The 20,765-nt window shown below is 48.1% G+C and overlaps 4 protein-coding genes across 4 annotated transcripts; all 4 read right to left on the bottom strand.

The window, feature by feature from the left end:
- Nucleotides 1-1,032: 1,032 nt before the first annotated feature.
- On the bottom strand, nucleotides 1,033-6,216 carry FIESC28_08407 (uncharacterized protein; the record flags this gene model as incomplete). Its single annotated transcript, XM_031162545.1, has 5 exons — nucleotides 1,033-1,059; nucleotides 1,152-2,339; nucleotides 2,511-4,824; nucleotides 5,366-6,005; nucleotides 6,057-6,216. The coding sequence occupies 5 exons, from the start codon at nucleotides 6,214-6,216 to the stop codon at nucleotides 1,033-1,035; spliced, it is 4,329 nt and encodes a 1,442-aa protein (XP_031013405.1).
- Nucleotides 6,217-8,522: 2,306 nt separating this feature from the next.
- FIESC28_08406 (uncharacterized protein) lies at nucleotides 8,523-10,138 on the bottom strand (the record flags this gene model as incomplete). Its single annotated transcript, XM_031162544.1, has 5 exons — nucleotides 8,523-9,101; nucleotides 9,152-9,396; nucleotides 9,447-9,770; nucleotides 9,823-9,984; nucleotides 10,036-10,138. The coding sequence occupies 5 exons, from the start codon at nucleotides 10,136-10,138 to the stop codon at nucleotides 8,523-8,525; spliced, it is 1,413 nt and encodes a 470-aa protein (XP_031013404.1).
- A 4,084-nt stretch (nucleotides 10,139-14,222) lies between these two features.
- FIESC28_08405 (uncharacterized protein) lies at nucleotides 14,223-14,666 on the bottom strand (the record flags this gene model as incomplete). Its single annotated transcript, XM_031162543.1, has 1 exon — nucleotides 14,223-14,666. One exon carries the CDS (start codon nucleotides 14,664-14,666, stop codon nucleotides 14,223-14,225), a length of 444 nt encoding a protein of 147 aa, XP_031013403.1.
- A 1,950-nt stretch (nucleotides 14,667-16,616) lies between these two features.
- Nucleotides 16,617-18,589, bottom strand: FIESC28_08404 (uncharacterized protein; the record flags this gene model as incomplete). The annotated part of the gene is made up of 3 exons (XM_031162542.1): nucleotides 16,617-17,612; nucleotides 17,658-18,186; nucleotides 18,237-18,589. The coding sequence occupies 3 exons, from the start codon at nucleotides 18,587-18,589 to the stop codon at nucleotides 16,617-16,619; spliced, it is 1,878 nt and encodes a 625-aa protein (XP_031013402.1).
- Between the last annotated feature and the right edge of the window lie 2,176 nt (nucleotides 18,590-20,765).

Raw genomic sequence — 20,765 nt, 5'->3', positions numbered from 1 at the left:
TTTAGATTCGAAGATAGTCGGAATGGAACAGGCATCCCAGTGTTGAAGCAACAGCCAGGCATCAAAGGACCTTATGGTATTCCAGGACCGCAGAAGGAGATGCTTATACTTCAAGGCTATGCATGGAAGCACTTAATGCATATCATAGTAGAACATATCCCCGTATCCTTGTGTGAGGAGACCACTAAGATGCTGATATAAGCCCGAGGTCGCGCTAGTACTCGTCCATGCGTCGTTCGCTTGTCGCAAACTAATTTAACCAGTAAATTCAGTACTATTTTTGCAGCCTTACTGTCTCTGTCTTAAGAAAATCTCATTATTAGTACCCGACCTGACTCACAGCCAATAGCTACAGTCGATTCGAAGACAGCTGTTTCATGAGAGCGATATTCCGAAGGGAGCCAAAGTATATCCTCGCCAGATTTTGTAATCCATTCTCCATTAATATTAATACCGCGACTAGGGAAATCAGAAATCCTTAAGGCAGTTATCGCAAGCGGCTCGACGACAACACTGGGCGTTAGATGTAACATTGTTAAGTCCCAAATTCCCAAGTCAGTATAGAGCAGGGAGTTCGTCCGTGAATCGAAAGATAGACGATAAAGGGTTGTACCGACGTTGATTCTGTACAAACACATGCAATGTTCCAAATCCCAGATCGAAAGAGTCCAATCGTGGGAGCCTGATGCCAGATACTGGGAATCCACAGTGAAGGCTACTGATGCCGAATTGATACGTCCATGTAGAGTTTTGAAGCTGTGCTCTCTGAAATCCCAAATCCTAATCTTGCTTGAACCAATTGCGAGATACCGATTATCGGCTGACAATGCCACAGAGAACACTTCTTCGTTATGCTCAAATCTGCGTAAGCATTTACCCGTTTCTACATTCCAGATCCTGGCTGTATTTCCACCTGAGCCTGATGCAAGATATCGATTATCTGTTGAGAAAACCGCTGACCATACAACCCCGTTGTCCACAAATGTATGGAGGCATGCACCGGTTAAAGCATCCCAGATCTTAATAGTGCAATCACTTGAGCATGACGCTAAGCGCTTGCTATCAGCAGAAAAGGTCACAAAGGTTATTGGCCTGAAATGGCCTCCGAGTGTCTTTAGGCATGTTCCTGTTTCTGTATCCCAGATCTTTACAGTGGTATCACCGGATCCTGACGCAACTCGCAGGCCATCTGCAGAAATGGCGACAGAGGTCACTTCCTGCTCATGATCCTCAATCGTTAACGGGTCCACCTTGATTGATGTATCCCAGATCTTGACTAAACCATCGTCTGAGCCTGATACAAGATGCTGGCCATCAGCTGTGAAGGCCACCGACGTGAATGAGCTTCCGGGGCCCTTCAGAGTCTGTAGGATTGCGAAGGTTTCCGTATCGAAGAGCTTTATCTCGGAGGCGGTATCAGCGCAAGCAAGACGCTTACCGTCTGTAGAGAAGGCCACTGACGTTACTACATCATCGTGGCCAAGTAGCGTCCGTAGACATGAGAAAGATTTTATATCCCAGATCTTGATCATGTCATCCGCCGAGAGTGACGCAAGACGCCCACCATCTGGCGAGAAGATCGCTGACTTTACTACATCATCGTGTCCCCGCAGCGTTTGTAGACATGAGAATGCTTTCATATCCCAGATTTTAACTGCATTATCGATCGATCCTGACACAAGATGCCGGCTATCAGGTGAGAAGGCCACTGAACATTGCAATTCATCAGAGTGGTCTTCAAAGGTCTTCAGACACTTTCCCGTTTTTGAACACCAGATCTTAATGGTCCGATCAGAAGATCCCGATGCAAGGTACTGGCCATTGGGCGAGTAAGCCACTGAGTTCACGCGTTCATTATGGCCCTCTAGGGTCTGCAGACATAGTTCTGCTTTTGTGTTCCATATCTCAATCGTGTTCGAAGCTACTGCAAGGCTTTGTCCATCTTGTGAGAAAGCGATAGAATAGATTTCACTACCAAGATCCTCAAGACTTTGTCGCAATAGGCCTGTTGTTATATCCCATATTCTAACAGTCGTATCGCAACTGCACGATGCAATAAGCTGATTATCCGGTGAGAGGGCGACTGATTCTACCGAAAGGTGATGGCCCTCCAAGGTTTGTAGGCAATTATTCCAGTTCTTGTCCATCTTTGGCTTCAAACTTATCCAGTCCGGCTCTTCATGCTTGAACAGCTTTCGAATGAGGCTATGTTCTGGACTAAAGACTAGCGCCGAGACATAGGCTTGCAATGGGGCGAACTCGATCGGTCGCTTCTGGCTGAGAATAAAACGTCGTGAATCTTGGAGCAGTTTCAGTACCGGCTCTGGTGCCTTCAGTCTCTGCATGATTGTTAGACCACTGCCAAAATATGCTCTGGACTACTCGGAGGATGGTGGTTTCTTTGCAACCTTCATATATCAAAAGAAATCCTCATACAAGGTCCAATTGAAAAAATAGAGAAAAAGAGAAAGAACAATGGAAAGCAAGAAGACAGGAAGACTGAAACTCACAGTAGCAAGATCCTCAAGCTTGTATATGGCTTTGACTCCCTCTACTGTGCTTTTCAAGAGGCTGAGGGATTCTAGCCAGTATAAATACTTCTTCTGGATGAATACGTGAATTGTGCCGCCGTTGTCAAGATGATTATTGAGCCTGGTGGGCTCAGAGTCATGGATATGATCCACCCAATGAACGCAAGAGTACCGAATGGGATCCAGTGGCTCAAGGTAATCCGGCTCGATGTCGTCGATGTAGAACCCTGGATGGTCGAGTTCGCATAGGTCACGTTTCAGAGTCTCTGATAGTGCCTGCAACGATCTTTTGAAGATAAGTTCATGCTGATATGCAAGCCCTGAGGGTAGAATTTGGTCTGATGCCTTGTTGAGCAGGAAGTCCTTGGCCGACTGATGCAGGAAATAAATGGCATCACCCCGGAGTGTAAGGAACGAACCACATCCACCAATGATTTGTGGCAACTCATCATACTCATCCTCATACTGCGATCCGAGGAGAGTTTTCAACTCAGACAAGGTAACTGGTCTGTAGACCACAGAAGCCAGAGCCAGTATCTCTGTATATATCTCTGCATCATTTGACGAAGAGATATACTCCATCATTCTTCCGTACAGTGGGTCAAGTCCCTTCGGAAATGATTCCAAACTGAGGCGGGTATGTCGTTTGCGAATCACCTTGCTATCTGCAAGACCTTGACAAACCAAAGCGACCCACAGAAACGTGCCATCAGCGTTTGCAGCTAAATAACTCTTGACATTGCTTTTGAGCTCTTCGTCGTATTGCTTTCTTTCGGCCAATTGTTCTACCTTGTATTCGATGAATGCCTCAACGGCCTTGCAAACCGAATGTTGATTTAACTCGAGATGGAGTCTGATGTTCTGCGTGGAGCGATCTAACCACTGTTCGATTTCCGGCCAGTTGCGGCTTGTCACGATCCATTTGACACTGCTAGACTTGACGATCAATTCAAGAAGCTTCTCTTGGTTCGCGATACACTCATCAAGGGCATCGACGATCAGGAGGGCACCATCTAGTATTGGGTCCTCAATCATTGCGATGAAGATCTTGGAAAGAGCCTGCCATGCATTGCCATCCTCAAAGAGCTGCTTGGCAGCATGATCATACTTCTCCTCGATGTAGGAGAAGAGCGGAGGTCGTTGGACAACAAGAAGATAGATCAAACCACGGAGCACAGCTGTTGCATTGCTCAATCGTGCTTCAGTGGCTTGGCAGAAGAAATAGGACAAGACTCTTCCGTGTTCTTTCTCAAGCTCATTGATGAGCCCGCATAATAACATTGTCTTGCCTTTGCCAGGGTCTCCTTTGATCCAAAGAAGCTGACTCTGTGAAGCATTATTCCATTCTTGAAACTGGTCGTTTTCAAGAATCCAACGGTACGCATCTTTGAGCAGTCCACCTTTTGTTTCTTCGATACGAGTCTTATCGTCACGAGGATCAGTTTCTCGCAGATCTCGCAAACAACTGTTGTACTTTTCGTTCTGGAGCCAATATTCCTGCTTCCAAACACTCTCTGGTGTCCTCGAAAGTGCTTCTTCTGTTGGAGGAAGCTCTTCCAGAAACTCCCTTGCAAATGCGGCAGCGGTAGCAGCGGCATATTCCTGCCATTCCTTGCTCTTATGGGAGTCGGAATAGTCACAAATCCCCCGTATCGACAGACAGGGACAAATATCACTCAGGCCGGCGGCTTCCATTTCGAAGCAAATGGCATCGACTGCCTGGGCTACCGTATCGCGAACTGCCGAGCTTTTCATGACCTGATTGCCTGAGGCGATAGTACCGTAGTGGATGTAGGGGTTCCTCGTACTCCGCTCGCTTCTTTGTACTAGAGCTGAAGGGCTACATTCATCACAAGTTGATGCTTGAGAGTTGTGTGGATATTCTGAAGAGAAGAGACGGTCTGCTGTAGATGGATGGGCGTAAACGGGATGATCTCTGAACTTTTCTTCCAATATGAATGGTATCCGGCTGCTATGCGGTTGATGCTCCGCTTGTAAGAGCGATAAGGCTTTACCAATCAGATGCGCCAAAGTCCTCGGCACTGCAATATGTTGGATTTGTCCACTTTCAGCAATCTTGCCGAGATCATGCTGCACCACCCGTGTGCCGACAATTATATCGCCCAAACGAATGTCAAAGTTGGGACGCGGGACACCGCCGCCAATGCCCACCATGAGGCTGAGATAGATCGACTCAAAAGTGCGGGTAAGATTAGTCAACACATTCACTGCGTTGTTCGTTCCATACTCGTTAGTCGGCAAACTCGTGATGACGATATTGTGGCAGCCTATGCTGCCAAGCACATAGGAATTGGTGTCATTTTTCCGCCTAGGTAAGGGTTCATGGACTTCGTCTAACACAGCTTTAGCTGCAGTTAATTCCTTCGGTAGTGCACAGATCCAAGCGACTGTATATCGTTCATAGGAAGCGGACGATATTTTCTGAGACTTTGGGGCCCTATGGTCTACATCAGCCCTCAGGGTCAGGCGGCGTTTCTGCTGCTGATGAGCCATGATTCCAGGGTGAATTGAGCACTGTAAGCGTCTAGGCCTATTGCGCCGGAGCGCTCTGTAGACAAGTTGCTAAAAGACGAGGGCGTGATGGAGTTGTAGAGTTTGGAACGAAAATGATCAAAATGAAGCAAAGGAAAGGATGCAGGACAGAATGAGGGCGGCTGAGTATGCATGCACAGCCACCACCAGTTTTTGTGGCCTGCAAGGATTACCAACAGCGAATCAGAAAGAGTAGCCCAAAAACACATCATATCATATCTCTCAACTATCCTCTCTGACTGTCCCTCCACGGTAACAAGTCCCCATTGGCATTCACATACCACACATTACTATTGAACTTCTCCATCCTCAAATCCTCCTTGTACCATCCAAACGTAGACAACATAATAATTGCCATGACCGAGATATCAAATACATACAGCGTCCACTCATGCGAAACCAGATATCCATTAACTCCATCAAACATCTCCAAGACCCGAAAGAAGTTTCGTACGAGCATGTAACACGTGAAGACGTATACCATGACAGTCATACGTAAGAGACGAACATGCGGGTTAGTCCTTCCCAACAGACCACGGCGGACAATTCGATAGTTGAACACAGCAATGCAGAGTAGAAAGATGAGAAGCGCAGCAATTTGAATGGCCAGGCCAGTGCAAATGAGAAACTTCCCCGAATCCATTGTCGATTCCGGGCCAAGGTATAAGATCCCAAGACCACAGACATGGAAAAGAAAGCAAACATAGTTACTTATAATAAGCAGAGCCGTCTGTCGAACATACCACGTCAACGACAGATTCGAATATCCAGAGCCATACATTAAACCCTTGAAAAAGCAATACAACGCCGTCGTAAAGTGCAGCGGCGCATAGAGCATCAGGGCTCTTTGCAAGATGTATGATACTTCGTTGTCGGGATAGTGGATGGAGATGAGTCGGCTAGAGAATGCTACTACTTCCACTGATGGATTGTTAGACTTGACCTGGGGGGACGAGGGGATGGGAGACTTACCGAGTCCGCCTCGGTGTATTTCACTGCCGAAATCGTGAGGTGATATGCGGTATTTCATGTAATGCCACAGCGTCAGTGCTACAAAGAAAACGAGGCAGGATATTGCTACATAGCGATTAGGCTCGTAGCGTTCGTAGAGGTTGTCGTTTGAAGAGAACATTGTGGCAAACGATACTTGGAAGACGATGCTTGAAGAGGGGATGCACGATGACGGAAGATGGTACAAGTGCAGGTTAGAGTACAAAGCTTGGATATATATATCCCATCAATGACGCAGTAGCCGGCATCGCCGTAGATACCGTTGAGGGGTTGACGATCACGTCTTTCCTCATCGATATCATTGGGTTTCGTGGTTGTGGTTGTGGCTTGCTGTAACGGCAACTAGACCGCGAGCTCCGTTTTCCAGAAGCCATCTCTTCGCATTGAACAAGCGTTTGTTCCTGCATATGCACGACTGTTGTGCTGGACTCTTGAGTTGATTCCGCTTGTTTGCGTTACTGGCACTCGTTCTCGGGTGGGAGTGAAGACCTCACGTTCGATATACTCGTTTCGGCGCTAAGTGTCCCACAGGCACAGTTGATCCTGCTATTTTACTCCTCCTTATATTGTAGAGATCGATCATAGCTAGCGACGTGAATGAGACTGGTCCCGCGCTATATAGCCTGGCAGGTGGGTGTCAAAAGAAATGTCCTCAAAGATTTAGGCTACAGAAATAAAGTAGCCTAAATGCTAGCCTAAGCTAGCATAAGGTGATCAAATGATTTCGTCTCTTATGCCCTTGAGGGCTAATTCTTATAACACCCTGGGGCCTAGAGAGACGGTCAAGCAATTCACACACTCTAATCCCGTAGCTCACTGACTAAGCCCAGGTTTAAGCCTGAGGACTTTCCGGCTCTTTCAATGTCGACTGAGTGTCCACATCCGTCAACATCCATTATTTTGAAGTGAGATGTCAGCAGTGTTGCCTCCCTTTCACTATTCGGCTTATAAGATTTCTCCAGAGCTCGCACAGGCAGCTGAGTCAATGTACGATAGCACAAAGCGAATGCTGTAATTAGAGACTAGAGCCCTTGATTAGATTAATTAGTAACAGTCAAAGGGCTCATGAACAAGCGCCAATGCGTCCTCAGGCTTGTCTAATCATCTTAGCAACTTTCCCACCACTTGCTGCTGGTATATACACCACTCTGTTATATATTAAGTTACATGAGCGTCAATTACAACTAGCCTGCTCTCAGATACAGAGCTATCATGCGTCAGCTTGATGCCTCGCTGTAGCTGCGGTACTGGGCACATGTCTAGTCGACTGGGACCACCTCAGAGCCTGAATGCGAGAGACCCTAGATACAGCGCGACCATTATTAGATAACTGTAGAGATAAAGAGATCGTACCCTCCAATCGGCGGTCAAAGCATGTCTATACATCACATCAAACGCCATCAACACCAACGAAGAACATCTCGTAATATGCTGATCTCACGGTCGATTGCCGTACATGTAAATGTAACCTGGAGGGTCACGCATTGTCGTGTCACGATGTCTGGTCAATGGACAGTTACCAATAATAACAGACATGATATGTCGTGTCAAAGAACTCATAACCAGCTTGGAATGGGTCTTGACTACCTTTTCCTTGAGAAGTTCGTGTCTCCTTCATTCCACGTGCGGCACTTTACGTAGAGGAACAGCAAAACTTTATAAGGGTATAGTTAGATACAAAACCATGGTCTTCTGTCAGTATCAAGAATATAACGGTGAAAATTGCAAACCTCGCGAAGTTGTTTGCATCAGTCGTTGCGCACTTTCTGATGCTGATGGGGCGCGTGATCACGTCCCTAGCTGGGCAATCTCTCAACTTCGCTACGGGCGCATTTACGGAATCTTTAGCTAAATTTACAAATTTTAGTATACCCATAGGGCTAAAGGCCTAAATTAGATATCGTGGGTCATTGGAAATGTTCAGAACGTCTTTGTGATTCGCAATTGATGAGTGTCAGTGTCGAATCCTGGGGCAGTCGGGCTGTGGACCAGTTGAGTACCGAGAAACCTCCAGGAACTTCAATTGAGCAACAGATGAAGCAGAGCTGTACAATAACACATCACTTTAATTTATGAGATCTCAACGATCTCATGTTTTTCCCAAGTTGGAGGGGAAAGTAAAGTTTTACCTGAGCTCGTGTACTTGTTCGTCTCATCCGCGTTCACTTCTCGGCTCGGATAGCTTCACATCGACACAGCAAGCATCAGTCAAGTGAGAACAAATATAGTATCTTATGATAGTAGCTATCAAGCATTCAAATAAACGTCTATGAAATGCGATGCCTATCTGAGTATCTCCCATCCGGTGAGATCCCATTTACAAGTCCTTTGGACATCAAGTTAACTCCATTCTCCCCCAAAACACAAAGACAAACCCTCAAAGATCCAGATCCAGTCGAGGTAAGAATCCAACGCCAATTGTCACGCTCAATCAAAAGCACACATCCAAATAAACGTTCCCAATCCACTCGCAAGAACCAAGAAAGTCAGAATACCAGCACCAGCTCTATCCGCCGTCGTCAAAGGCTTCGGCTCAGGATTATCATGCGAATCCTTACCCGCATTAGGATCACCCTTCGAAATACCACCCGTGCTGTTCGTAGCCGGCGGTTCCGCATCCTCAATCAATAAACTCGACACCGCAGCAAGCACATTCATTTGTTCGCCTGCACCACTCGTTCCATCGACCGCTACATCTACGTAGCTTCCTCCACTCCAGTAGAAACCGCATGCGCGACCGGAATCGCCGCCTGTGCATTGCTTTACCGCTGCTTCGGTGGACTTTTGAAGGACGGGGAGGATCTTTTCGCGGGTGAATGGTGCGACTTGGGTTGTTACGGCGAGCCAGCGGTGCACGTAGCCTTTGAAGGACAACATATCGGTCGAGCAGGCGCCCTTTCGGCCTTCGCAGGGGACTTCGTACATGATGTCCTTGGGGAAGAAGTTCTTGAGGGTAGCGTCGAGGAGGTTGGTGATGCGGTCTTCCCAGACAGTGGAACCGTTGGTCTACAAATGTTATTAGCATTTCATCCAAACCTCTGTATGTGTCGACTTACATAATTGTACATGAACGCTGCACCCTGGAGCAGAATAGCTGCGTTGTAAGAGAATGTCGCCTTGTTGATATCGGTACAGTTCTTTCCAACGTGTCCACCGTCGTAGACTAACCACCTCTCGTGATCGATGTAGTTGACGCCCCAGAGCCACTCCCAGGTTTCTTCAGCATGCTTGGCATAGGTGTCGTTTCCGGTATATCTCGCGAGACGAGCGCCGATGTTGAAAAAGCATCCATTGGCAATAGCTACCACATGTCAGTCAAGCCCCCACCAACACACACGCAAGGTAACCCACTGTTCTTGTAATCGTAACCAGAGTTGGTGAAGGGAATCTGCCATCTCATTCCACCATTGCACTCATCATCGTGACGCTCAGGTTGAGCCTGCGTCGTCCACACAGCTTGCGCAAGGGCTAGCCACTGCGCTTGATCCTCTGGCGGATTGGGGAATTTGTTCTCTGCTGCTAGCATGGCGGACATGCCCCAGAAACCTTGATCGTCGTTTCCGAGGGAGGCACTGTGGTTGCTGGGCATGTAATCGCGACCTTCTCCTGTTTGGTGAAGCATGCCCTCCATAACGACCTTGTTGTAGGATGAGTCGCCTGTGAGTTTCCAATAATCTGGCTCAATTAGCACCCTTCGTCTTTGTTGGAGATTGAGGTATCGGCATACCGATATAAGTACCCATCATGGCTCCTCCTTCCCACCAGTAGTAATCACCCTTGTATTCCGTTGGAGGACCGGGCAAGATACCGGGAATCATGCCAGTTGTGTTTCCGTCATATTGAAGCATGAGATCGTAAGCGAGTGTGCGGGCGGATTGTTTAATCTCGTCTGTATAGTGTTAGTTTTGTCCTGTCATGGTGTCGTGGGGTCATCGCGCACCCTTTGTTCCGATCTTGTAGTACTGCGCATCGACTGATTGAACGAGAAGACCACCCAAAAGAGCAGCTTGGGCGACGAAGCCCTTTGGTGAAGAAAACAACATGGTGATCGAATGAGAGGTGTACTCTCTGTGATTGTTGTGAAGTTTGTTAATCGGTTTGGTCGATATAGTGGTGGCTTGTAGAGCGAGCGACAACAAGCACCAAGATTCAGCCGCCTAAAGGATCTAGAGAAAACAGTTCAAATAAAAAAGCGAGTGTTTAATAACGCAACCAACATCAACTTCTAGAAAATATGATCGGAGAAAGGATGAAGAATTGGGAAGATCAAAGGTGGGACGGGTAACTTCAAAAAGCGGAGGGATCCGGGGGGGACATCTTGCTTCAAAACAGTCAAAGAAAGAAAAAACAAGGGGGAGATGGCTGAACGGGATTGGTACGAGCCAAGGGGGGCAGTGCAGCTTGTTCGGACATCTTGGCAATTGGACTCTACTGTCTCCTTTGACTACTGGTAACCGCCAAGACAGACAGGCCAAGACTTGGCAATAGTCTTGGCGGGAAAAGGGAGCGTTCCCAGTGGTAAGAGTCAATAGGCTAGGTGCCTTGATTTGCAGTGCATATTTACAGGTCATGGATTGATGGAAACTACTGGTAATGGGGATTGATACTACTGGTGATGGTAACAGGCGCACAGGTTACAGACGGAAGGATTTAAAGTTGAGGGGAACACGAATGTCACTGGTCCCGAGATGAGACAACCCAAGCGTCCATCACAATCACAAAGAGAAAAAATAAAGCCAAGATCTTGTCTGCTAGAGCGAGATTGGAGATTGGACCTTGGGGAACCTGACACAGGCCACGCAAGCCCTGTAGTTAGAAAAGTACTTCTTGTCACAGGTATAGATTGGTGGTGGGAGACGTATACTGCTATGGAGAGAGATACGCGCTAAACTTTAATGCACCACATCTCCCCACCAGCCCCTGGTATGCTTAAATATTACCTTATTCTGCTGTCCGACCAGTGAAACCAGGGAGATTTGTCTCTGAGTTTATTCTTTGTTGGGAGTAAGACAGAACGCGTAACTGCGAAGGAAACCACCCACGACAAGACATCTACGTCTCTATGTATGTAGACGAGTCATAGAAGTCTCAGTTACTGGTGAGGAAAAAAACTTGATCTTGTGCAGGCGCTTGGGTATAGCCTATGCCCATTTGATCAAGGGGCTTCTTGGCAGCCCGTCATTTACTTGGCGGTAAATTGACTGAGCATCATGATCCGAATGTCCCGGTAACAAAACACGTGCTTGATCAATGCTACTTACAGTCACAGTATCCATAGTCACGTACTCTATACCGGAGTATAAATAAGCTCGTATCTGATACGGCTGGACGAATAGATGCATTGTGTAACGACGCGCCAAGCTCAAACATACGCGTGTCTCCAATTAACCTTGTCTGTGTTTTGAGTTGGCCTCAGGGTATGAGAAGAATTAGCCCCAAGTGTGTGAGAGACGAAATAATTTGGTCACTTTGTGGTAGCTAAGACTAGCACTTAGGCTCCTTTATTATAGCAGCCTAAGCCTTGGAGGATATTTCTTCTATTACCTACATGGTTGGTGAGAAATGAGCCAAGATGTCACATGTTTCATCTCAAGAGACTTTTAATCAGTGTCAATTGAGTTTTACATCTGCTATCCGATTGACTTTTGACGTTCGTCCGGTATGCAGACCATGAGTCGCTTTGTTCAATCGAGTTGGCTATCATGCGGACGGACGGTTGGTGTTTTGGCTTGGCACAGCGACACTTTTTTTTACCCGCCACATTTGGAGGTTGGTGCTGCAGCCACAACGTCATTTGAGGCTCTAGCCACCGTTGAGACTTTAATGTTATTTCGACGCAAACTTCACGCTTCGGATCTGATCACGCGACGAAATGGATGAGTACAGGTAGTGTAATTTTTTGTTCATATTGTAAGATGAACGGTTTCGCTGTATGCCTATTGTATTTTAAGCGGTGAACGAGACAAACGTGTCGCGATGTATTCTTCTTGGTGTTTATGTCGTTTCAATGAGGTATAGGCATGCTCATCCGCAGATCGTTCATAGCTCACTGGATGCGACCACCTGCTTTCCTTTCAAAATACAAGTCCACGGCAATTATGCAGCCCAGATTTGTTCCTTACAGAACTCATAGGGCCCCGAAGTGGTCTGCTTCGACCTGACGCATGCCCGGTACTGAAGATACAGCCAGACATCAAACTGCTACGGCGACTCTGGGTCTCAGAAGGATAGTCTTATGCTCCGAACTCATAACAGCAGTTGATCCGCAGCATAGTGGTGTATATATCGTCCTTGGCTGAGAATAAGGCATAGGAAACTTTGCGATGATTCGATTGACAATGCTGTTTACCCGTGACGGGTTACTCCAAACCATCACTTGTTTTGCTGTAAATTTGTCATTTCATGCATATTTAACCTGTATATTAGCAATATAGAACATTCTGTAAGCTGGTGTAGAGTAAATGAATAGGCAATTGAGCTATAGAGTCCCGCTGTCTAGTACATACTGACGACTCACCTCGATCAATGAGTGTTGACGAATGAACAAAGGTTCGCCTGGTATTATATTGATGCGGTGTCCAATTGAAGCTTATCGGAGGACATGCATGCGCATGGGAACATAGAACTAGTGCCAATCTGCAGAAGCTCACGAACTAAACTCGCGAACTATGCTGTATGGAAGAATGGGGCGCTTGGGATGTAAGTCGGCATAAGGCTAATTCATCCATAGGTACGAGCGACACATCTGCGATAGAGAGTTGTTCCAATGTGTCCCAATGTCTGAGGGAAGTAATCCCATATAGAGCTCCGATCGATGTGTTGTTACGAGGACCCGTGAACCTGTCACTGGCAAAGCTTCCATCCAAAGGTGAAAGACTTTTATGTAAAACTATGCTAACCCTTACTCTCATAATTGTAGAAACGTGTGGTGGGCTAGGTACAAGGCCCTTTTTGACTTGGTTATGATGAACCGGCTGAAGTGAAGCTTGTGGCCAACCGTGATGTTGAGAAGTGAACGCAACAAACTCTCCTAAACACGTACATGTGCTAGTATGTCACGAAAATGATGGCAATAAATGCATAGTCACTCAACTAGAACTGTGATTGAGCCAGCACATCAGAGGATCCAAGAGTGACCTGCACAACCCTCCCTCCAGGCCCTGATCCAGCATCAGTCGCATCCAGACTATTGCCTAACCAGACTGAACAATACACTAGGAACATAAGACAAGTAACCTTGTGACAAATAGTGACTAGGACCGATATGAGTATAGAATACGAGAGTCCTTCCGCAAAACTCACCCTAAAGTCTATGTCATTGACGCAAAATGAAATAGAACCTGAGAGCCAATTGAAGCTGTGCTGCCAGGTGAGTGAGTCGATACCGAAGTAGTAAGATAGAATCCGTGACATGTTGACCACGCGTGATCCTTCGGGTTGTGTACACATACAGGGTAAGCGGCCGTAAGATGAGTCTTTGCGACGAACCCTCGAGTGTGATGCACCGATCGTCAATATGCTCTGTAAAGGTTCTTCAATTTGAGATGGGCATGTACGCAGGCTCATATATCGAGCGACGCGACTGCATTGCCTGCTACAAGCGTTGTTTTTGCAATAGCTGTTCATCCTGATGTCGCGATCGCATCACGCATATCGCTTAACATCAACCACCATCTTCTCAGTCATCGCAGTCACGTAGTCGTATATTATTTGCCATTCAAGATCCCACCTCAATAAAATCTGAGAATTACTTCCCTTGACTTCAATTGTGATGACTCGAGACATGTCGCTATAGTAGATGGATGAGTATTTGCATTCCCATGACCCGACGATTGCCGAATGACAATGACGAACGCCAAGCACCCCCGGCCGACCGCTCCGGATTCTCGGCCGACCAAGCCACCAATGGTCTTTTACCGACACCACATCAAGACAGACTTCACAGATCAATTGATGAACCGATAATTCCTTCAATATGTATGTGTATTCGGCCTCGAAAGGCATGAATTAAAATATGTACCAATAGCCATTATATGCTGCTAAACCCCAGTCTTTCCATCCACAAATAATCCCCAATCATCCTCGGATAATTCATCGCTGGTCATATCATCTCATATCATAAACCGCTTATTTAGGGAGCGAAGCAGGAGAGTAAGACTGGTCAGGCTTGACAATCTTAGCACCAGCAAGCTGCTTGTCGGTGTAAGCGGGCCAGATGATCTGGCGCTTGGAGTTGGAGACGACAGAGAGGGTAGTGAAGCCCTGGTCAGCACCGAACTGGTCGCTCCAGCCGGAGGTGACGGTGTAGTCGCCGCAGGTGGAGGGGCCGGCGGCGCGCTTCTTGCTGGCGCCGGGGCCCTTGACGTCGTAGCGGCACTCGTAAGGCTTGCCGTTGCCGGTGTCGATGCCGAACTTCCAGTTGCAGATGGAGTCGTCGGAGCGGCAGTAGCGCTTGGCGTCGCGGATGGTCCATTGGGGAGCGGCGGCCATCATGTTGACGGACTCAGCGGCGGGAGCGGCTGAGACGCCGAGGGCGGCGGAGAGGGTGAAGAGAGCAGCGGAGAACTTCATGTTGAAGGTTGTGAGTGGTTTGTTTGGTAGTGGTTTGTGTGTAAGTGAAGATGTGAGTGAGTGAGTGATGAGGATGAGAAAACACAACTTGGGGGCGACGAAAGACTGTTTATATAGATATTTTGAGTCCAAGTGGGCACATCGTCAGTGAATTATGACGAAAGGGCCTCACTGAACTGGTCTGGGCTGATCTGACTGAACGAGAAGGCTATGCGCGATGCCACTATTCTGACAACAGCAACAGCCCAGCCTCGGCCACTCCTAGTCCCACCGCAAGACTACCATTTGCTACCATTACAGCCCTGCATTGGGACCACGAGGGGTGAATGATGAACACGAGGTGATCGACAAGCGAAGCTGGATCTCGTATTCCCCATCCACCACATCAGACGATCGATCAGGAACTCCCTCACCACCCATCTCTCTACCTCTCTGAGCCAGTCTGCTTACATCTGGACCTGTCTTTCTGCCGGTAAAACGGGTGTGGCTTTTTGCGGCGCGGATAATAAAACATGCATAAACGATAATTATTGTCTACTCTATTATCCGTGACTAAATGAGCACTAATGGACCAAGTGACATCTCGTATTAAACTTGGTCAACCAGGGTCGTCAATCCTCCCCGCAATTTCAGTCGGCATATTCGGATCTGGGCCAAGAGGATTGACGATAATTATTCCGATCAGAGGTTAGTATTTCCGACGGTCTTGAGAGCTGAATACAGTATGTACCTCTTTGTCGTCAGAGGTGGAGATCTCAACCCACACGCAGTAGTGAATTGTCTTGGTAGCCAGCTCACTCGTATTAACGCAAGGAGCAAGCAGTCCAACTCATACAGTTCTAGCTGTCTTACTCTTGCATCACTCACCGCATTATGAAAGGCACAGATATTCTAGACCTTCTACGCCACAAACAGTGAGTAAAACGGGCGACACCCGACCTGACAGCAGACAGCCTTTCTGGGCTGACATCAAAGGTCCGCTGGGAACAAGCGGGGTCTAGCGGCCTCTAAGAATAGAATGGAACCTTTCTAGCGTCTTCTGCTCCCCGACAGCTCAACAATCCATTTTCTCGTAATAATTCTGGGCACTCCTCACCGTTAATCCCCATACCAAGAACCCCGTGTAGCTATGTCATCGCTATACGGACATTTATTTCATCGTCCGATTGAGATCCCAGAAATCGCGTATACAGAGGGACATTGTTGGTTGAGAAACGAATAACCTCGTGTTAAAATTACAGGGTCAATCGGTATCCCTGCAGTTCGTATCCTCAGACCTGCGGTCCGTGATGCGCATGAGTTAAGAGCTTTATCTAATCTTGACGGCTGGGATGTAATTATTAGTATCGGGAAATCCGATGGATAATCCAGCCTTAGGGTAATGGGCATGTTTTGCTGTACCGCAAAGACAACAATGATGCGGTCCAATAATGACTTCAACTTCAAAGTCGAGAAGCAATAACTCAATCCTTTTAACACAGATCTCAATCCTTCAGCCCCCAGGCTTACTTTACAAAGCTCTTTAGCTCATCACTTTACATATCTAGCTCTTTACAAAAGTACAGCACATAGCTTGGTATTACCATGTAGCAAAGCTAGAGTGTAGCTTCAGTAACGTAGCTCCATGCAGGGATTTCGCGAATTACTCAATCGGGCACCCTCTGCATCCAATTTAGCGGATCACCATCAGCACTACACCAAATGACATCAAGCTCCCATCCACGACGAATCATTTCCCTAAAGGCTCACAGCGTGACCATTGAGCTGCCGGCGGGTTCCTTGTTGGTGATAGTGGCTCTTCACTGCACGTCGTCTACCTCGATGGAATAGGTTGGACAATTTGTGTGACTTTCTCTATCCAGACGGAATAGGTTGGACAACCTCAAAGGAACGTGAACGGTTGTGCGACTTCAATGTTTACTCATTTTTGTACATGCCTCATACTACTCTTTAACCCTTCTGTCCACCGGTAGGAACCTTGAACAGCACAGCACGTCCATCAGGCCCTTGTCCAAGAGCCTTGTCGACACGGTAATAACCCTTTCGCTCAAGCTGGATAAAGTCGTTCTCCTTGAGATCAGAGATGCTCGCGTCGACAAGAGCGTGAGTCATGGAAGCGCTGTTATCGTTGAGGAAGTCATCAAGGTTGTCGTCCTTGTCTAGTGTGTCCTTGGTGATGAGAGAGTCAAACTCCCAAAGCTCAGCCTTGACCAGGTTCTCGGGGTCGGCGGCCAGCCAGTGCACCTTCTTGGCGGTGGTCTTGAAGTCACCGGCAAGGTGAAGCTCGAGGGTGAGATCCTTGACGGGGGAGCTGGAGGTCTTGTCGAGACCGCGGACGATGGCGTTACCCCAGGACATCAGGGTGATCTCCTCGTTGTCGTCGAAAGAAACAACGTCGGCCTGGTCGAGGAGGAGCTTAGGTCCGAAAGTAACCTGCTTAGTACCGACATCAGGGTTCTTGACGTGCTTGGGTCTCTCCTCCTTGTAAGACTTCTCAGGTCCGCCAGTGATGTTGACAACGACGGCATCCTTCTCCTCAATAGCCATGTATCGGGGCACAACAGGGTCGAGCATGCGCTTGTTGATGGCCCAGATGGTAGTCCAGTCCATGGTGACGATATTTCGGCTAGGGCCCTGCTTCAACATGAACTCGCGGAGAGCGGGAACGGTAAGACCACGGCGGAGGATACCGCGGACGGTAGGCATACGGGGATCATCCCAGCCACTGACACGTCCGGTGTCGACAACCTTTGTAAGCTTTCGTTTCGAGAGGAACGTCTTGATGAAGTTGATACGGGCAAAGTCCCAGAGGTGGACTTGTCGGAGGCCAAGAGCCTTGAGGAACCAGTGGTATTGCTCGTTTCGGTCGGCATACTCGGTCGTTCGGAGAGCGTGGGTGACGCCCTCGATGGAGTCGAGGATAGGGACGACAAGATCGTATGTGGGCTAGACAGTTAGTGGCTGTATTCCAGTATGGGAGACTGTACTCACGTAGATGTTCCATGTCCAGCCGGTGCGGTGGTGGGGGGCAGGCTCCTCGCCCTTCCAGTTGGGGAACCGGTAAATAACAGGGTCTCGCATAGAACCGTTGCTAGAGTCAAAAGCAATGCGAGCACGAATGCAGTGTCCACGACCGAGATCGGTACCAGCCTTCATCTCTCGGAACATGGCCAAACTCTCCTCAGCGGGACGATCACGTCGCTTGCTGGGAAGACGGTTCTTTCGGTCGGCGGATTGAACCTCGGGGTCGGTGTCATCGGCGTAAGCGTTGCCGTCCATGATCATCTTCTCGGTCATGTCGTAAATCTCCTGGAAGTAGTCACTGGAGTGGGTGACCTTGTGGTACTTGATGTCCATAAGCTCGAGATCGTGGAGGATGGCATCTTCGTACTCTTGCTTCTCCTTGGCGGGGTTTGTATCATCGAAGCGAACGACGAGCTTTCCGTTTCCGTCGGGGGAGGTCTTTGCGAAGTAATCGTTAAGAAGGGCGGCCTTGGCGTGACCGATGTGAAGGTAGCCACTAAAATATGTGAGCTGAAGTCAAACTGGGAGTTGTTGAGTGTTACACACCTAGGCTCAGGAGGGAATCGGGTGACAACACCGTTCTCAGTGTTGGAGAGACCAATGTTGTAGTTGGCACCACCAGACTTCTTCTCCTTACCAGCATTGAGCTTCTCGCTAAGCTCAGGGTGAGTATCCTCAATGAACTTGAACCATCGAGTAATGTTGGTATAAGCGCCCTTTCGGACAAGACCAATAGCGACCTTGTTTGTGCGAAGAGCAGTCCAGATCTTCTGGTCCTGCTCGCTCAGGCTGTAGCCACCGAGGTAAGTTCGCAGGGTAAGGTGCTTGTCGAGCTCTGCGGCAAGAGGAGCCAGAGACTTGAAGTCGGCAGCGCCGATCTTATCAGCGTCGAAGCTCATTATGACGGATTGATATGTATTTTTCGACCGGTCGGGGAGGATCGCGGTCGTTTAGCAGGTTTGGGTGCTTCAATTGCTGGAGGGGTCAAATTCTTTGGCGGGGTGATTCGAGTCCACCGATGACTCAAGAGGCACGTGATCAATCAGAAGATAAGATAAGGCTGTAAGTCAATTGAGCTTGAAAGGCCACTGGAAGAGCAAAATAATTTGCACCAAGAAGAAGGATCTTTTTGACGTTCTGTTTATTTGTTTTGTAGTCGGGATGCGAATTTCGACTTGGTCTGTGTAATAACAAAGTCACCTTATGATCATCCCACAAGGTGCGATGCCGGATGCTCTCAGCTTTGACCAGCAAAAGGCAATCAGTCAATCTCACAACACTCGGAGGACTCACCCTTCAATGAAGCGATGTGACAACAGTCACTCTTCTCGACATGATTGATTGGCATGATTGAATGCTAGGTCGGCTCTCGGGAACTGTGTATGCAGTCACTGCCATAAGGTTGGATAACATGTAGGCTCGACTAGTCGTTGCACGAGCCAAATCTGCGATACTGGTATCCAACCCTATACCATCCTCTCATTCCTTCCAGAAGAAACAGAATTATCCTTCTCTTTTCGATCCCCGAAGATCGGCCAAGAGTCCCCTGGTTTAATGACTCGTCTGGTTGTCCCGGATCTATGTACCCGGCTTCCGACCAACCGGCCCGGAGCCAGATCCAGGGCAAGACTGACCACTATCTGACGCTTCTTCAATATCGCATGAATAGAGAAGAGTGGCGGTGTTGGAATGGTGTTTTAATTGCCCCTTTGAGGAGTGATAACGTCTTGTGGATTGCGCTGCCCCCTTTGCTTCTTCACCCGGGAAGGCATTGACCGCATCACTGAACTACAGCCTTTCAAACTGACCTTTCCTGTCGCTGCACTTGATAAAGATTTATTAGCTTGATTCAAAGTATGTATGTCAGCTATAGCCATAATGCACTCGATCAGAGGAAGTAGTGTCGCGGTGCGTGAGTTGTGGCGTGGGCGCAATCTTGACAAACATATAGAAGGCAGTCTACACACGAATGGTGACATAACACAGTTCTATATAGATCATAGAGTCTGACAAACTTGCAAAGCAGCAGTCTCTACCTTTGGGCGGTACTTGAGTCATACTAACCTACCCATCCGCTCAACTCTGTTTGAACCCATAGCCATTTAGCTAACGACATGCACGAACAGCAAAGCTTGGAAGTCGATCATTATATCCCGATGACCGCAATATCGCTCACTCTCCAATCCCCTGCTTCAACACTGTAAGATGTGGGTATTGGACGAATTAAGGGGCATGAGGCAAGGTGAGGCTAAGGATCGACGGTCTATCGGAGTCGCATCTCCCTTAACTCCAATTAAGCGGGCGATTCCCGGACCCCGCTACTTATACTGTTGGCTCTGGTACGGATAATTAGATCCTATTCCGATATCCGTAGACCACAGGCCATTGATCTCAGCCTGCTTTAGTCCCTTTGGCCGTTGATGCGACCGTTCATCCTGCACACCTAGTCCCGTCGGGGTGCCATTGACCCTGCCAAGCACCGATTACTACGCTTCTAGATGACTGCAAAAGGCCCGATAAGTAACAAGTTCATCGGCAGAAACAGGGGGCCCTCGTGCTAACTTCAGCCCGTGGGTATGAAGCAGCTCCTTCCGATCTTAAGCTGCAGATCTGACTTCTGACTCCTCCCCGCGACAGATGCCTGTCGTCCCAACCCGGCAGATTGGGTAAGCGCTGGGAAGCTTTAAGCTTTAACATCATCGCATTAAGTAGAGTAATAGCCAAAGGGATGGTACACAGTGTCACGAGAAGCCCTCATCGCACACCTCTACATGCTCTGAGGATTGACTTATGGACGCCCCGAGAGTGGCTGGCTGCAGACTCCTAAATTTCACAATCCACTAATCCACAAATCTATTCTGTCTGCAATATATGTAATTACCTCAGAGTTCATTTCACTAGGGAATTCTTCTTGGCTCAAAGCCTCAAACGAGACAGATTGATAAGCCGCCGCGTCATATCCCTTTTCTCCTTCACCCGTCCACGGATCCGGGAAATGTGGATCCCCTCCGGGCGGGCCCTAACGGACTCCGATAGCTCAACGCGGGGGTAAAGCTTAGCATCAACATCAGCATT

The sequence above is a fragment of the Fusarium coffeatum genome, assembly GCF_003316985.1.
Source record: "Fusarium coffeatum strain FIESC_28 chromosome Unknown BRIP53273_contig_195, whole genome shotgun sequence".
NCBI lineage: Eukaryota > Fungi > Ascomycota > Sordariomycetes > Hypocreales > Nectriaceae > Fusarium > Fusarium coffeatum.
The sequence above is the reverse complement of the archived record's forward strand: the minus strand, read 5'-3'. Positions and strand labels throughout refer to the sequence as shown.